The 16,630-nt window shown below is 36.3% G+C and overlaps 1 protein-coding gene across 1 annotated transcript in view; it reads right to left on the bottom strand.

Moving 5' to 3' along the window:
• spag17 (sperm associated antigen 17) overlaps window positions 1-16,630 on the bottom strand; it is a 164,571-nt gene that overhangs the window by 114,255 nt on the left and 33,686 nt on the right. The window contains exons 8-10 of the mRNA XM_039743723.1: window positions 14,554-14,715; window positions 7,960-8,035; window positions 1,200-1,318 (exon numbers count right to left, since the gene is read on the bottom strand). Of these exons, the coding sequence (XP_039599657.1) occupies window positions 1,200-1,318; window positions 7,960-8,035; window positions 14,554-14,715 (357 nt within the window). The remainder of the gene's footprint in view (window positions 1-1,199; window positions 1,319-7,959; window positions 8,036-14,553; window positions 14,716-16,630) is intronic.

Here is a 16,630-nt window from a genome sequence, read left to right as displayed (position 1 = left end):
ATACAGCTCTGTGTTGTAGGATTACATGCCAAAGAGGGCAGCTCTATTCACTCACTGCCAGACACCATGAATGCTCTTACTCATCTTCCTCAGCATTTCCTCATCTTCATCAGCATTTCCTGCCTGTAACTCTACTTCCTTAGTAGCTACACTGCAGAGAGTTGCCATATACTGCTAAGCACATACTGTAATGTCTAAACAGTGGATGAGCTTTTATTACCAGCACAGTAGTCACTGTTGCAATGTTAAGGGTCAAAATACAATACTGCTGAACACCAAAATTCCACCAGCTAGATGTCACAAATTAATACTGTTTTTTTTGCCAATAATGAAAACCAAATGTTTACAGTATATTAAATCCAATGGTGGGATTCAGATTTTTTGTATCTAGTTCTTCTTCTGCAACAGAAAAACATTCTGGATTGTTAACCCTTTAAACAGCACAACAAATTATTTAACTCAATATGGCAAGGAGCAGTACCATTAAGCTAACGTATCATGGTGGCTTAATACTACAGTTTGTAGTGACAATTTTACAAAATTTAGCATTAAAATATTATGTGACTTCACACAAATCACAAAATAAGAATATCTTAAAATGAGTTACATAATTGCAAAATATACTGCATGGGCAGAGAAAGATTTTCCACATGAATATAAGAAACATCCATCCAACCTTTCATCCACCCATTCACTTTTTGAAGCTTCTTTTTCAGTTAGCTTTGTTAAGGAATGATTTAGTCTATGCCATCAGAGTTAGACATAAGAAAGAAACCAACCCTGGATGGCACATCAATTCAGTGCTGCTTGAGAAAAGCAAAAAAATCAATTCCAGGATATTCACTCCATGAGTGAACTGTATTAACCACTATGTATATAAATTACCATTACCATTATAGATTTAAGGAGTTTTAGTGTGTTTTATGACAAAAACTCAAAATTGCTTCTGTGATATACAAAATTGACTGCATTTGTGATTGAACAGACCTTTACATTTCCTAATTTTGTTTCATCGAAAACATATGTTTGATTTTCATATTATGACACTGGTTTTGTAATACATATATTTGGAACAAATAAAATAACAATATACATTTACAGCAATGACATATCATATTGCATACAGCTGCTTCAAACCAGAATTTGCATACACTATATTAATGACATGCATAAAATATTAAAATTCTGAGTAAACTTACCTGTTCCAGCATGCAATGAAGCATTACAGCTACAGTGACATTCTCAGGAGGAATGGTGTTCAGTAAGTCTGCGTAGTACCTCATATCCACTTCATCAGTCAGAGACGGAGGAGGCTCAACTGAAATTAAACAAATCAATTAATTATAATTAGTAGATGAAATGTACACCCATCTAAACACTGCCCATAAATCTGTAGTACTGTACTCTTTGTGTGGATCTGTGTATTAAATTAAATTAAAGTTTTCTTTTTCTTAGAAACTTGGAAATTTTGGCATTTATGGAGAGAAACACTAACAAGTTATTTAGAAATATATACCACATAGGATAAAGTGTAAGGATTTGATTCACCTTTTGCTTAAGTGTTTCTAAGAGTCTGGGAAAGTAGTTGATATGAAGTTCAGTCTCAACTGCCTTGAAAGTACTCATAAGACTAAAAGATTTCTGCAAGATAAAAGTGGTAGTAGTGTCTCAAAGGGGATGTCCATCTTCATTTTGTAACTCATTTACTCAATTCAAGGATATGTGGAGTCAAAGCCTGGGAATGCAGAGTGCAAGGCACAAAAAACAATCTTGAATGTGGTGCCAATCCATTACTGGGCACTCTTGCACACATTCAGAGATAATTTATAACCACACGAGAAATGCAATTTCTCAAAAGCTAAACTTTCACTAATTTCCAATAATCACTCAGTCAATGTACAGTATCTTTTGAGATTATACTGAATATCTAGAATATATTTATACAATTTGAAAATTTTATTATGCCTCGCAGTTAGGAGACCCGGGTTCGCTTCCCGGGTCCTCCCTGCGTGGAGTTTGCATGTTCTCCCCGTGTCTGCGTGGGTTTCCTCCGGGCGCTCCGGTTTCCTCCCACATTCCAAAGACATGCAGGTTAGGTGGATTGGCGATTCTATATTGGCCCTAGTGTGTGCTTGGTGTGTGGGTGTGTTTGTGTGTGTCCTGCGGTGGGTTGGCACCCTGCCCAGGATTGGTTCCTGCCTTGTGCCCTGTGTTGGCTGGGATTGGCTCCAGCAGACCCCCGTGACCCTGTATTCGGATTCAGCGGGTTAGATAATGGATGGATGGATGGATGGAAAATTTTATTAAATTTGCTAAATCCATATAATCTTACTGTTGTTAGTTTATTAGAATTTCCAAAATGCACTGAAAAAATATAATTTGAAGTATTTGAACCGCATGAGAAAATGTAAAAATTTCCTAATTGAAAATGGCTGTCCCCTTTAGTATGGATATACTGTAGTGAGAAAAGTGAACACAAGGATTTAGAAATCCGTACAGCAGTTAAGTGTTTTACTATAATTAGGAGCAGGCTACAAGTAAAAGTATCTTCATCTGTGCTACTGTGTTACGCATAAATGCCCCTTAGCAGATTAAGTTTTGGGTTGAAGCAAGATGCATGAACTCCCCTCTGAGAATTCCACTTCAAAAATTGGTTATGTAAGCAAAGAAACCTTCTTGTAGAATGAAACTGGTCAATATAAGCCAAGTAACAAACACATTTGTTTACATAGACACTTTTGCTAGTAAACAACATCCCATAGCACTTTACAATTACAGAGCTATAGTACAGCTGTGCACAATACATATTGTAATTGTTTAACAAGTGGTGCAGTAATGTCTTAACTACATAGCCTTGTATTCATTCAGTAACAAACAATTGGTTTCAAAAGGCACTTCCATCACTATATTACAAATATTTTTTTATGTATTGAAATGTACAATTACATTTGATTAACACCCTTTTTTGGAGTGGATTACTGTGGGTGGAACCATCATAACACGTTATTATCATAATATATGAATCACATTACAATAAGTTTGTGCTTTTGCTTACATTTTCTAATATGTATATTGTGAAGGTCAGCAGGGTGCAGAGATGCACTGCAGGGGTTTTCTTGTGCTGTCCAGGAGGTGGTTAGGACCACAGCCCAGATAGAAAAGAGACATGGAAAAGTCTTTGATGGAGAAATGGAGGTGGCCAGAGGAGGACTAGAGACCATCTATTGGCCGTTTCAGTCATAAGTGAGCAGCAGAAAGCTAATTCCAGGTTACAGCCAAATATAGGTTTACCTGTCCCTTAAAAACAAAAGTTAGTATGGTCTGAAACTGCCATTTGGCAATGATACCAGAAATAGTCAAAGGCCACACTTTAAAAGAAGCCTCCTTTCCTCAGTAAAAGTGGAGGCAATACCTCCCCATCCAAGGAAGTGGAGAAAAACCTGTCAGTATCCTTGGGGGGACAGGAGAGCTGTGAAGAATATAGGCCATGGACAGAATATTGTGTATTGTAGTGATAGGCTCTGAAGTGGTAACTGTACCTCCCTGGAACCTTTCTTTATACAAATAAAAACCCATGTGACTGAACTTTGTGGTGTCTACAGGTCCTTTTAAGTGAGGGGTCACAATATATACTCCATCCATTAGCCAACCCGCTATATCTTAACTACAGGGTCACGGGGGTCTGCTGGAGCCAATCCCAGCCAACACAGGGCGCAAGGCAGGAAACAAACCACGGGCAGGGCGCCAGCGCACAGCAGCAATATATATTGGATATTGTAATTAAATTCTGCAATTTTCAGCAAATATATTCATTTCCTTTTCTCATGGGTGGAATTGTGGCTCTGAGGCTGGGAATCTGCACTGGCAATTAGAAGGTTGCTGGTTTGAATCCCGTAAATGCCAGAAGTGATTCCACTCTTTTGGGCCCTTCAGCAAGGCCCTTAACCTGCAATTGCTCCGTCCTGGGTTTGACGTTAACCTGCATCCAGCCCTGCCACCAGGTCCTCCAACTTGCAGTGAAAACTTGGGGATTGGTGGCAGGACTGGCACTCCATCCGCTGTTAAAAAACCTCACGTTGTTCCATTCCATTTAAATTAGTGTGGTGATGAGAAGTCACCTGTTGCACGACTGCACTCAGGTCCTAATTTGGGATCCTGAGGTGGTTCATCGTGTAGATAGATAGATAGATAGATAGATAGATAGATAGATAGATAGATACTGTATTAATCCCAAGGGGAAATTCACATAATCCAGCAGCAGTATACTGATACAAAGAAACAATATTAAATTAAATAGTAAAAAAAAAAAATGATTTTAGCATTTACTCCCCCGGGTGGAATTGAAGAGTCGCATAGTGTGGGGGAGGAACGATCTCCTCAGTCTGTCAGTGGAGCAAGACAGTGACAAAAGTCTGTCACTGAAGCTACTCCTCTGCCTGGAAATGACACTGTTCAGTGGATGCAGTGGATTCTCAATGATTGACAGGAGCTTACTTAATGCCCGTCGCTCTGCCACAGATGTTAAACTGTCCAACTTTACTCCTACAATAGAGCCTGCCTTCTTAACAAGTTTGTCCAGGCGTGAGGCGTCTTTCATCTTTATGCTGCCACCCCAGCACACCACCGCGTAGAAGAGGGCACGCGCCACAACCGTCTGGTAGAACATCTGCAGCATCTTACTGCAGATGTTGAAGGATGCCAACCTTCTCAGAAAGTAAAGTCTGCTCTGACCTTTCTTACACAGAGCATCAGTATTGGCAGTCCAGTCCAATTTGTCATCCAGCTGCACTCCCAGATATTTAAAGGTCTGCACCCTCTGCACACAGTCACCTCTGATGATCACAGGGTCCATGAGGGGCCTGGGCCTCCTAAAATCCACCACCAGTTCCTTGGTTTTGCTGGTGTTAAGATGTAAGTGGTTTGAGTTGCACCATTTAACATATGTATAACATATGTAGTGGGTTCGGCAACATGCTGTATCAGTGCATGCTCTCAAGCTAAAAACTAAAATCATAACCTATTACTGAAAAATACGACAATCTATTTACACCTACTAATAAAAAACATTGATTCAATTCAGCCCACTTATAAGATATTCATAATGTGGAAACTGATTTCAAATGTCTTTAGTGTCTACTATAAAACTGACAAAAATGTAACTCTGTGCGAGTCCTTGTAAGATGAGCCCTTATGTTGTAGCAGGGTATCCAAATAATATGATGGTTGATTGTTTAATGTTTAAAATACTATAACTTTAAAAATTTTATGTATTTGAATGTACTCTTAAAGCTGGGGAGGGCTAAAAATACATATATTGTTTTCATACACAAACAAAACATGATTTCCACATCAAAGGGAGCCAAACTTTATCTAATCATAATGTGTATGACCGTTGCACCTGAAAGTGGCAATCAGTTTCAGCAGATGTTTCTTGTATGCAAAATTCTAATAGTTCTCTGAAATTGATAGGAAGAAAGAGAACTACAGCTATAGTGGGGAATACAACCTCATAGCACCTACACGGAAGGGACAATAAGATGTGTCATGTTGCTGAGTAAATTATTTTAATCTAAAAATGTTTGTGAATTGCATGTTTACTATCACACAGTCTTTTCTAATAGCATTTTAAGATCCGCAATGCTCAGCGCATTTTGTATTGAATTTTGTACTGAATTTGCTAAGAGACCCCAGATCCAGGTAGAAATAATGATATACCATATATAACATCAAAATAAGTAAATTAAGACACTAAATGTCAAAATGTTTAATTATTATTATTATTATTATTGTACTGAACACTAAGATAGAAAGACTGAGGCACACATCAAATAGCAGCTAAACCCAACAACAGCTATGTTAATTTCATAATGTCAAATTGTCTCTTTGCCGATTGTAAAGATTATCATTCCTAGTCTCACTTTTTTGCTGTTATAGGCCATTGGAAATGCCTCATAATCACACACTTGACACAGATACCCTGGTGCTCTTCCCCAGTCTTGTAGGATGGTCAATAGGTCTGACTGTTCCCCCCACTCTCTTGCTCTTTCTCTATGACCAAAGACCAGCTGCTATCTTTAGCATGGAGTTGCTGTTTATTCTCTGAAAGTCTCCGCTCTCCACCAGCATTCTTAAATGTTCCTGGGCCTGTAGAATGTATTCCCAAAATTGGTAGAATACATCTCTCTCTGTGTACCAGTGTGACAGATCACTGGCAATCAGGCTTTTAGACCTGCCCATCGTCAGGGCAATCTGCTGGCTGCTACATTATACAGGTGACAGAAAAAATGCATTTTGTTATACAGGTACAAATACAATGTATTGCATTTAAATTTTCATAAACGGTGCACAAATTACAGTATGTTCCAATTATCCTGGAAGATGTGTTATTTATTATTTTGATATACTTTGTAAGTGCATTGTGATGGTATTCTTAGAGTCAGGCATTATGTAAAATAGTTCATCAGTTTATTGCCCAATGAATATAAAAGTCATAAGATCAAGCACAAATGACGACAGAACAGTTGGCCATTTTAATCAATTAAATATCATTGTATACAGTACATGCCATAGCATGCCCCATGACTACAATCTACAGGGACTAAATAACAAAAGTGCAATGAATAAAGATATGACATTATTACAATACAAGATAAATAAAGTAGGTTATTTCTTGGGCATCAGAATGCATACATTCAGTTCAGTAAAATAGGCAGAGAAGTGTATATAAAACGTGAAGGAAAAGGATCAAATTTACCATATATACATGCAGATAAGTTCAAGTCGGGACTTGATTTTACCATATAATTTCTGGTATTTTATAATGTCAGTCGTATACGTTGAATGCGGAAAACTCGCATTATTGGTCCAAGAGATTACGATATGCTATATGCCAACCTGAGAGAGTAACCACAGAGCACACTGCCTTTTTTTCCTATATATTTTGTCTATGTGACCACACGGTAATAACCAAACTATTTCGAAGCAACTTTTGCACTGATTTGTGTTTTTTGTACCTCACACCCTCATAACACCTTTATCATAAGAGCATCCCTTATCTATGATGGAGCATTCGATCAGAAGAAAATAAGGTATTAAATTAAATGTCGTTGAAGTAGCAAAAGAAATTGGTAACAGCGCTGCTGCAACAAAATTCGACGCATCTGAGAAACCGATGAGAGATTGGAGGAGGCAAGAAGATGTAAAAAAAAAAAAAAATGTACGTGTCGCATTTTTGAATACCGTATAAGTCGGGGTCTGATTTTATGATCGATTTTTTGGGTTTCAAGGCCTGTGGTAAGTGTTATGTGCTAAACACGCAAATAGTAATTTATGAAGGAAAGGCAGAAAAGGAATGACTTCGGCATGAGTCTGAATATTAAAATAGAAGATGCTTACACATTATTCAAAAAATTATACTGATTATTATATCACGTTTATATGGATATTCATTTCAATTGTTCATAAAGTATGTCTTTTATTGTACACCACTCCTTGCAAGCTAAACATTACAGAGAATGGAAGTGTCTTAAATAATTTTTGTGTTACATAATACATTTATTAAAAAAAATCAAAAACACATTCATCAAAAAAGATCAACAGACACAGGAGAACTCACCACCAACACCACAAGCACATTCAGAATGAACCGCAAGGGGCTGTGGGTTATCCCAGCCTTTATAAGGCTGAGGAATTCTGAGACAGTGATGGGTTTGTGGCCCTGGGTCTTGGAGGACTACCCACAAAATACATGGAACACAAAGGAAGATACACAGAAACATAGAAACTAAATGACCAAAAATATTAACATAAACAAAGAAATCAAAAATGAAAAAAAAAAACACACAAACATGTGTGTGTGAATTTGAACCCCTACCAGTGGAGGAACCCTGGCTGAAACATAGCAGACATATGACATTAAATACATAAATACGGAGATGTGCATCAAGTACATTAAATTACCTTGCACAGGAGTAGATGGTTCTTCTTCTACCACCTTCTTTTTACCAGGGGTTTGAGCTCCAGTATTCAGGACTGTCTGAAGAAACAAAGTGAAAAATTAGCGTGTCTCACTTTTCAGTTTTACAACACCATTCAAGATTAATTCAATTCTAAAGTACTCAATTTATACAATATAGAGTATAGTTTTATGGAACTTTGTGGCCTCTGGAGACTAGGGGATAGTTCCACTTCTGGTATGACTTCTTTGACCTCATGCTATAGATTTGAAGAAGGTCAAACCTTGACAACTGCTGTAATGCTTACCACTCTGACACACCATGAAAGCATTACATGATTCTTCCCAGGCAACTCATCTGCCTTATCTATGATGATGCCTCTGCCTAGTATGTTTTCAGGGCATGCACATATGTGTGGGGTACACTGCGCCCTAGTGGACTTTGCACTCCCACAGTGATATATGGACAATCTCTCCTGTTGCTGCCAGTGTCTTTATCCATCCTTCTCATTGTTCTGGAGACATTCTGTGGGAAAACAGTTTTATGTAATACTATTGTTGCTCTTACCCCTGCCAACATGTTTCTAGCCATGCACTCCATCATATGAGTGTTAAAAGAATGGTAGAATATGATGAAAGGCTGCCAATCAATTATTAAACTAGAGTTATGTGAATCTAACAAAAACTTTTTGATACCTCCTCCTAAAATGGAATTACTTCTTTATTGGCCCCTTAGACTAATGTAATTAAGGCAGTTGTAGATGAGGAGTTTAATCGCCATATCCTGTAGACTGTATGCCTCTGTCAAGCACTACAATTATATTATTTTCCTTTTTACTTTTACAAGCTAAGTCACTTTCTCAGGAATGTGTAGCTAATCAGTATAGCAATTCATATTTCCAGTGTTAAGGAAAAACAAATATAATTCATTAATGAAATGACCACAGTACACCAAAAGTATGTTCAGGATTATACACATTGTAATTGAAATAATGCTTTTACTAACATTCAAACATGTTACATATGCTGTGAATTGTTATTTTGTTTTAAAAGAACAAAGCAACAGAATAAAGTAGCTATGCATCCTAAAAGTTTTCTTTAGGGTGCCACCATTTCAAGGAATGTCACAGATACAATAAAACAATTGTGGATATATCTTTGATGCAAACACTGCCTAACTAAGCAAGGCAACCTTGTTAATTACAGCATAGGCAACAAAATCCACTAGACTACAATACCTGTTTAAGAGATCCTATGTTTTGAAAAAGTTAACTATTTGGAGACAGGAAAAGTAAATATGGAAGGACAGGAGAAGAAGCAAACCCTCTGAGAGTCATATTTATTTAAAAACAAAAACATAAAACTATTGCCACTCTACAGGATCCCAATTTGAAACCTGGGATCTAGGCCTTTTGTCCAAAGCTTGCTCCTGATCAGTCAATAATATAATGCAAGTAAAATTTCTGGAACACTTAATGTAATATGTGTTACGAGGAAGTCTTAGACAACATTTAAACCATTTACAATATCCACTGACAAATATTACCCAAATGAGTGCCATGAAGTAATGCCAACACTGCCAAAAATATACTTACATTTTTGTAAAAATATCAGTTGAAATAGGAAAGGTATTATATTTTTGAAAAAAAAAAAAGATTAAAAGAGATACACAAATAAGACAGCTAGGATTTAGATAAGTGACAGTCCTCAGTCTTGGGATCAGAATAAGATGTTTTGCTTCACTAGATACACTAGTTACATATGCTTTGCATTTAACAGAATCATTTATTTATTTTCAAGATTTTGTTGCCTATACTGTACTCTGCTTATCCAGTTTCGAAAGCAAATTTTATTATGACAGGGCTGCATCAGATCTTCAGTATATCCCACAGCACTTGGATGGAAACAAACCTTGGTGACCATTCGTTGCAGAACACATTCACACACAAATCCAAAATAAATCATCCATCCATTTATCCATCTTTATTTTATTTTATTTGAAGAAAATAACACTGCATACAAGTTGAACTTATATGACAAATGACTTCATAGTCAAACTACAAAAGATAGAAAAGAAGAAAAGACAAAACAATATTAGGAAGTTAAAAAAGTAAGCTTGAACAAAAAGAGACAAAACTTAACAAAACAGAATTCAAGTTCCACACAAGACAAAGAGAAGACTGTCAGGAGCACTGGCAAAAACAGTTAGAAAAAAAAGAAAAAGGGACAATGTCCTTTTCTCTGATATAATGCTATTCTAAAATTTTATTAATGATATCTTGCCATATATTAAAATTGTTTTAAACAGATCTATATACAGTTCTCTAAGTGTTTTAATCCCAGATGTTTTCCAGAGATTAAATACTGTGTAGATTTGAGAGAGTTGAAAAAGGTGATTATTGCGTAGAGGAGCAACCGATTAATTGAATTATTGGTATATTGACAATAATTAGTATTTACTGGAGCACAAAACATAGCATATAAAGAAGAACAGCAAGATTGCATTTCCATTACAGACCAGGTTTGTGTATATTCATCAGTTTGTATCAATTTCCATGTCTTTATTTCTTGTATATTTGCTGTCCAGTAACAAAATTGAAAGTTAGGTAGTGCCATGCCACCTTCTTCTTTAGGCCTTTGTAGAGTCACCATTTGAATGTGTGTCTGTATTCAATTTCAGATAAATAACATCATAATTGAGAACAGTTTCTTAAAGAACGGTTTGTTCATGCACATAGGAATACTCTGAAACAGGAAAAGAAGCATGTGAAGGATGTTAATCTTAAGAGTATTGACTCCCCCGCTAAAGTAAGATGGAGGGTAGACCATCTGTTCATATCTTGTTTCATTTTTTCCATGCCGATAGCAAAATTGAGTTGAAAAAGATCTTTATATTTACTTGTGATGTTTACTGATAGATATTTGAACTATTCTGATAAAATGAACAGCTAGATATCCAGTTTAGTACTGTGTGCTATAGGGTTCACTGGAAAGAACACTTTTATTCAATTAATTTTGAGTTCAGATATATTTTGAAATTCTTCTAATTTATTAAGGACAAAAGGTAAACATGTTTGTGGGTCTGACATATATATAGTACCGTATCATTTGTTTCTAGTGATATTTTCTGTTCAAGTCTGATAATCCCCTTATTCTCTAACACATTTCAAAAGTGAACGGCCAATGGCTCAATGGTGATTACAAAAAGGAATGGTGATAGAGGCACCTTTTTGAGTACCATGTTGTAGTTGGAAGTAGTTTGAGATCATGCCATTAACACAGACAGAGGCTTCTAAACTGGTATAAAGTAATTTTATCCTTTCGCATATATTTGGGCCAAACCCATATTTGTGCAATGTGTTGAAAAGTGTAGCCCCATTTAACTCTGTCAAAGGCTTCTTTGGTGTCCAAAAATAATAAGATCTCTGGTGTGTTTTTTGGGTGAATATATTATAGTATATTACATTAAACAGATTCCGAAGGTTTGAAGCTATGTGTCTGCCTTTAATAAATCTAGTTTGGTCCTGTGATAGTACAGAAGAAAGCACTTTCTCAGTCCTTCTAGTTAAAACTTTGGAGAGTATCTTAACATCATTATTCAGAAGTGAGATTGGTCTGTATGATGCACAATGTAATAAGTCCTTATTTTAGTTTAGAAAATGAGTAATTCATGCTTTGCAAAAAGTTTATTTTGTTGTCTCTAACTTCAATAAATGTTGCTAATAATAGCAGAACTAACTTAGTTGATTTTTTTAATAAAATTCCACTAGGTACCCATAGGGGCCTGTTGCTTTTACAGTTTTCAGTGAGTTTATAGCATCCATAAGTTCTGAGACTGTCAGAGGTTTGTCCATCTATCCATTTTCAAACCTACTGAATATGGCCCAGGATCAGGTGAACCTAAGCATATTCTTGTGGCATTCACCAAAATTCACGATCCACCACAGGGTACACTTATACCAATGTACTATATATCAAGTCAACCTAAGTGTTGACAAAACACTTTTACATGGAATGTTAGATAAACCTCAAAGACACACATAGAGAACATATGAACTTCATACAGACAGTAATCTGGCAATGACTTGGAATCAAAAAACCCTGCCAGTGTTCCATTGTACAGCCTTTTGATACTATTGACATTGAGACACATATTGTTTTTAAAGTAATTTGATTCTGTCTTCCCTCTCTATGTTAACTTTACTCTGCCAGACATAAATATAAAGTCATCACCCAAAAGCATATTCTGTTTAATTTCTCTGTGTCTGGTAAATGGAATGGGTCTTTCAGGACCACAACTAGCTGACTCTAAAATAGCACTTGCCTAGAATTGGTGACAAATTTTAACATGTTTACTTTAGTGCTTCCTGTGCTAGTTTGATAAATTTGCCCAAATGTGCTTGTGATAAATTGGTTAGTTATAAACTATTGGGGAACATTGATTACTGATGCCCTTAAGCATATGAAAAAGTTTGGGAACTCCTCTTAATTCTTTGGGTTTTTGTTCATCATTGGCTGGGCTTTCAAAGTAGCAACTTCCATTTAATATATGGCATGCCTTATGGAAACAGTACTATTTCAGCAGTGACATTAAGTTTATTGGATTAACAGAAAATATGCAATGTGCATCATAACAAAATTAGACAGGTGCATAAATTTTGGCACCCCAACAGAGATATGACATCAATACTTAGTGGAGCCTCCTTTTGCAAATATAACAGCCTCTAGATGACTCCTAAGCCTTTGATGAGTGTCTGGATTCTGGATGGAGGTATTTTTGATCATTCTTCCATACAAAATCTCTCCAGTTAAGTTAAATTTGATGGCTGCCGAGCATGGACAGCCTGCTTCAAATCATCCCATAGATTCTCGATGATATTCAAGTCAGGGGACTGTGATGGCCAATCCAGAACATTGTACTTCTTCCTCTGCATGAATGCCTTTGTAGATTTCAAACTGTGTTTTGGGTCATTGTCTTGGTGGAATATCCAACCCCTGCGTAACTTCAACTTTGTGACTGATGCTTGAACATTATCCTGAAGAATTTGTTGATATTGGATTGAATTAATCTGACCCTCGACTTTAGGTCCCTGAACTAGCCACACAGCCCCACAGCATGATGGAACCTCCACCAAATTTGACAGTAGGTAGCAGGTGTTTTTTCTTGGAATGCAGTGTTCTTCTTTCGCCATGCAAAGAGCTTTTTGTTATGACCAAAGAACAAAATTTTTGTCTCATCAGTCCAAATCACTTTGTTCCAAAATGAATCCGGCTTGTCTAAATTACCATCTGCATAAAAACAAGCGACTCTGTTTGTGGCGTGAGTGCAGAAAGGGCTTCTTTCTCATCAGCTTTCCATACAGATGTTCTTTGTGCAAATTGCGCTGAATTGTAGAACGATGTACAGATACATCATCTGCAGCAAGATGTTCTTGCAGGTCTTTGGAGGTGATCTGTGGGTTGTCTGTAACCATTCTCACAATCCTGTGCATATGTCGCTCCTGTATTACATTCCTTACAGTTGAAACAGACAGTTTAAAACTCTGAGATAGCTTTTTGTAGTCTTCCCTTAAACCATGATACTGAACAATCTTTGTTTTCAGATCTTTTGAGAGTTGCTTTGAGGATCCCATGCTGTCACTCTTCAGAGGAGAGTCAAAGGGAAGCACAACATGCAATTAACCACCTTAAATACCTTTTCTCATGATTGGACACACCTGTCTATGAAGTTCAAGGCTTACTTAACAAGCTAATCCAACCAATTTGGTGTTGCAAATGATCAGTGTTGCATAGTTACATGCATTCAAATCAGCAAAATGACAAGGGCGCCCATATTTTTGCACAGCAAGTTTTTCACATTTGATTTAATTTCATACAACTAAATACTGCTTCAATAAAAATCTTTGTTTGGAAAACACCCCAGTACTCAGATGTTCCCAGGAAATGACAAACATACCATTGTTATCTTTTTTGTTGAAAGTACCTGTAGAGTAAATTATTATGCAGGCTGAGAGGGTTTCCCAAACTTTTTCACATGACTGTATATCTTTATATTAGTGTTTTATTTATTTAAGTTTCACAAAAGCAAATTCTATACAACTGACCTTGTTACAGATGTAAAATCCATCCATCATCCAACCTGCTATATCCTAACTACAGGGTCACGGGGGGTCTGCTGGAGCCAATCCCAACCAACAAAGGGCGCAAGGCAGGAAACAGGCCCTGGGCAGGGCACCAGCCCACCACAGGGCATCCACACAAACACCAAGCACACACTAGGGACAATTTAGTATCGCCAATGCACCTAACTTGCATGTCTTTGGACTGTGGGAGGAAACCGGGCACCCGGAGTAAACCTACGCAAACACAGAGAGAACATGCAAACTCCACGCAGGGAGGGCCCAGGAAGTGAACCCGGGTCTCCTAACTGCAAGGCAGCAGCGCTACCACTGTGCCACTGTGCTGCCCATCAGCTGTAAAATAAGTAAGCTAATTTTAGAAACACACGATTATAGTGTACAGTATAATTTAGGTGTGTTTTTGTTGATACTTAGAAGTTGAGATTAGACCAACAACTTTATTCCAATAGAAAATTATACCTCTTGGATGACAGGCTGTACTGGTTGACTCTCTGGTTTTGATAGTGCAGAAACATTGATGAGTTTCATATTATTTAAATAATTTTTATGCTGCCTTCTCCAATCAAGGCAATTGTACACCAGACAAGCAACATCTTCAAAGAGAGCAGTGGCAAAACACACCTGAAATAAACAAAGGGCAACTTGTTACAATTATTAATTTAGTAATGTATATAATAATTTTATAGAGTGCTTTTTCCAGTACTAAACCATAAGGAGGTTGATGGATGATGCTACAGTCATATACACATGCACACTTGCTCAGGTAATGTTACGTTTAAAAATGATAAAGCAGTCAAAACATTTTAAATGCACAACTAAGAGCCGATAAATAGAATATGCATTACATTTAATATATTCTACAAATATTTTTATAGAGCTTAGTTCTTTTTATTTGAGAAATAATGAAACATAAAAAATTTAAGATGAAGTAAAAATATAAGAATGTATTAACTTTTAGGGTTATAATTTAACACGATGCTTTCCCTAAAGAAGTTTACACCATAAAAAATATTCATTTGGAACTAAGTTTGTATGCCTAGAACATTACTATGTAAAATGATCTTTAAACAAATATTACCAGAAAATGTATGTTTCACACATAAAGTCAATATTTATTTTTTTACTTCAACCTACAGTAGTTGGCAGAAAAAAAAGAAAAGCACTTTACCTTCCAATGCATACAACATAAACTGTTCACTTACCAGAAACAGAGCTTGTAAAATAAATCTTTTTGGTTTTTATGGTGGCAGTGGATCTGAGAGCCCTGCCAACACTAATTACAGACCTTCTTCTTAAAAAGTCATATTGATTCTAATGTCCGTTGATTTCTTGCAATGATAAACAAATGTGTAAATGCATCGTGGATTTATGAACTGTTAGCTGGGTTAAGGGTAATGGAGACGTACTGTTGGAAGCATGCATTCTAGCTGTGTGAAGTGTTGCTGAATTTAAAACATATTGAAAAAAAGTATAAAGGGTCTGATAAAAAGCACTTTTTCTGTAAAACCAGTTATGTTAATGTGTAGACCATGAATCCTACGAGCAGAAGGTTATTTTTGGGCCAAGGAGTATAGTTTAATATTGCACCCTATATTTACTTGTACTTGAGCAAACTTGGGGCAATTTGGCAGGTTATATCAGAAATGATTTAGTACATTATTTAGGTCAATCTGTGTTTTTACTTTGCCTGGAAGGTTTCATAAAATACTTTTTGTCACTTACAATTATTTTGGGGTTTATAAGTATGAGGAGGGTCAAAAATTTCATAAATGAAATTGCACTACATGCTTCCAGAATAAAACCTTACACAATGCCAAGCATACATATTCAGTTTTTAGCTAAGGTTAGACTAACTGCAACATGACTGGCAGACCTTTCGTAAGAATGTAGATTAGGAAAAAATAAAAGTTGAACTGTTAGATTTTGAAGAGCTAAACTTTTTAATGCTACAGAAATTTGCATAAGTGTTTAATATTGCAAACATTTTGTGAAGTAAAAGAACAACTAAAATGTTTTGAAAATATAACATTATATAACATTTAGAAATGTATAGCAAGAATTAAAAGCATTTTTTCATTATCAGCATTATTATTGGTGCAATGTGTAACCAGAGCATTCTTCCTGTTTTCTATTTTGTTCATCCATTACTCACAATTTGAACTGCTCATTAATCAGGCATAATGCTGTAATCTGGTGCTTTCTGTGTGCAAACTAGAGAGTCTCAAACATCAATTAGTCATTGCAAAAGGTGCATTAGGACAATACTTTTGATTGTGGTAAAGTTGATCACAAGGGCAATGAATATTTGGGAAATGCTGGCATGATGATCCTTTGAAGTACTTGCTCAGAGTCTGACAATATTCAGGATGGCCAGATGTACTGAACAACAATTGAGAATAATGATGATTAAATTAGAAAACAGGTACTTGTGCTAAAAGGTTGCACACTCACTCTGCAAAAATACTGTATTATACAATTGAAGTAGGTATTTTATTTTAAAATTGACCATAATTGGTCAATGATATAATGGAATTTG

This window comes from Polypterus senegalus, chromosome 2 (assembly GCF_016835505.1).
Source record: "Polypterus senegalus isolate Bchr_013 chromosome 2, ASM1683550v1, whole genome shotgun sequence".
Lineage (NCBI taxonomy): Eukaryota > Metazoa > Chordata > Cladistia > Polypteriformes > Polypteridae > Polypterus > Polypterus senegalus.
This window is presented reverse-complemented; position numbering and strand designations above follow the sequence as displayed.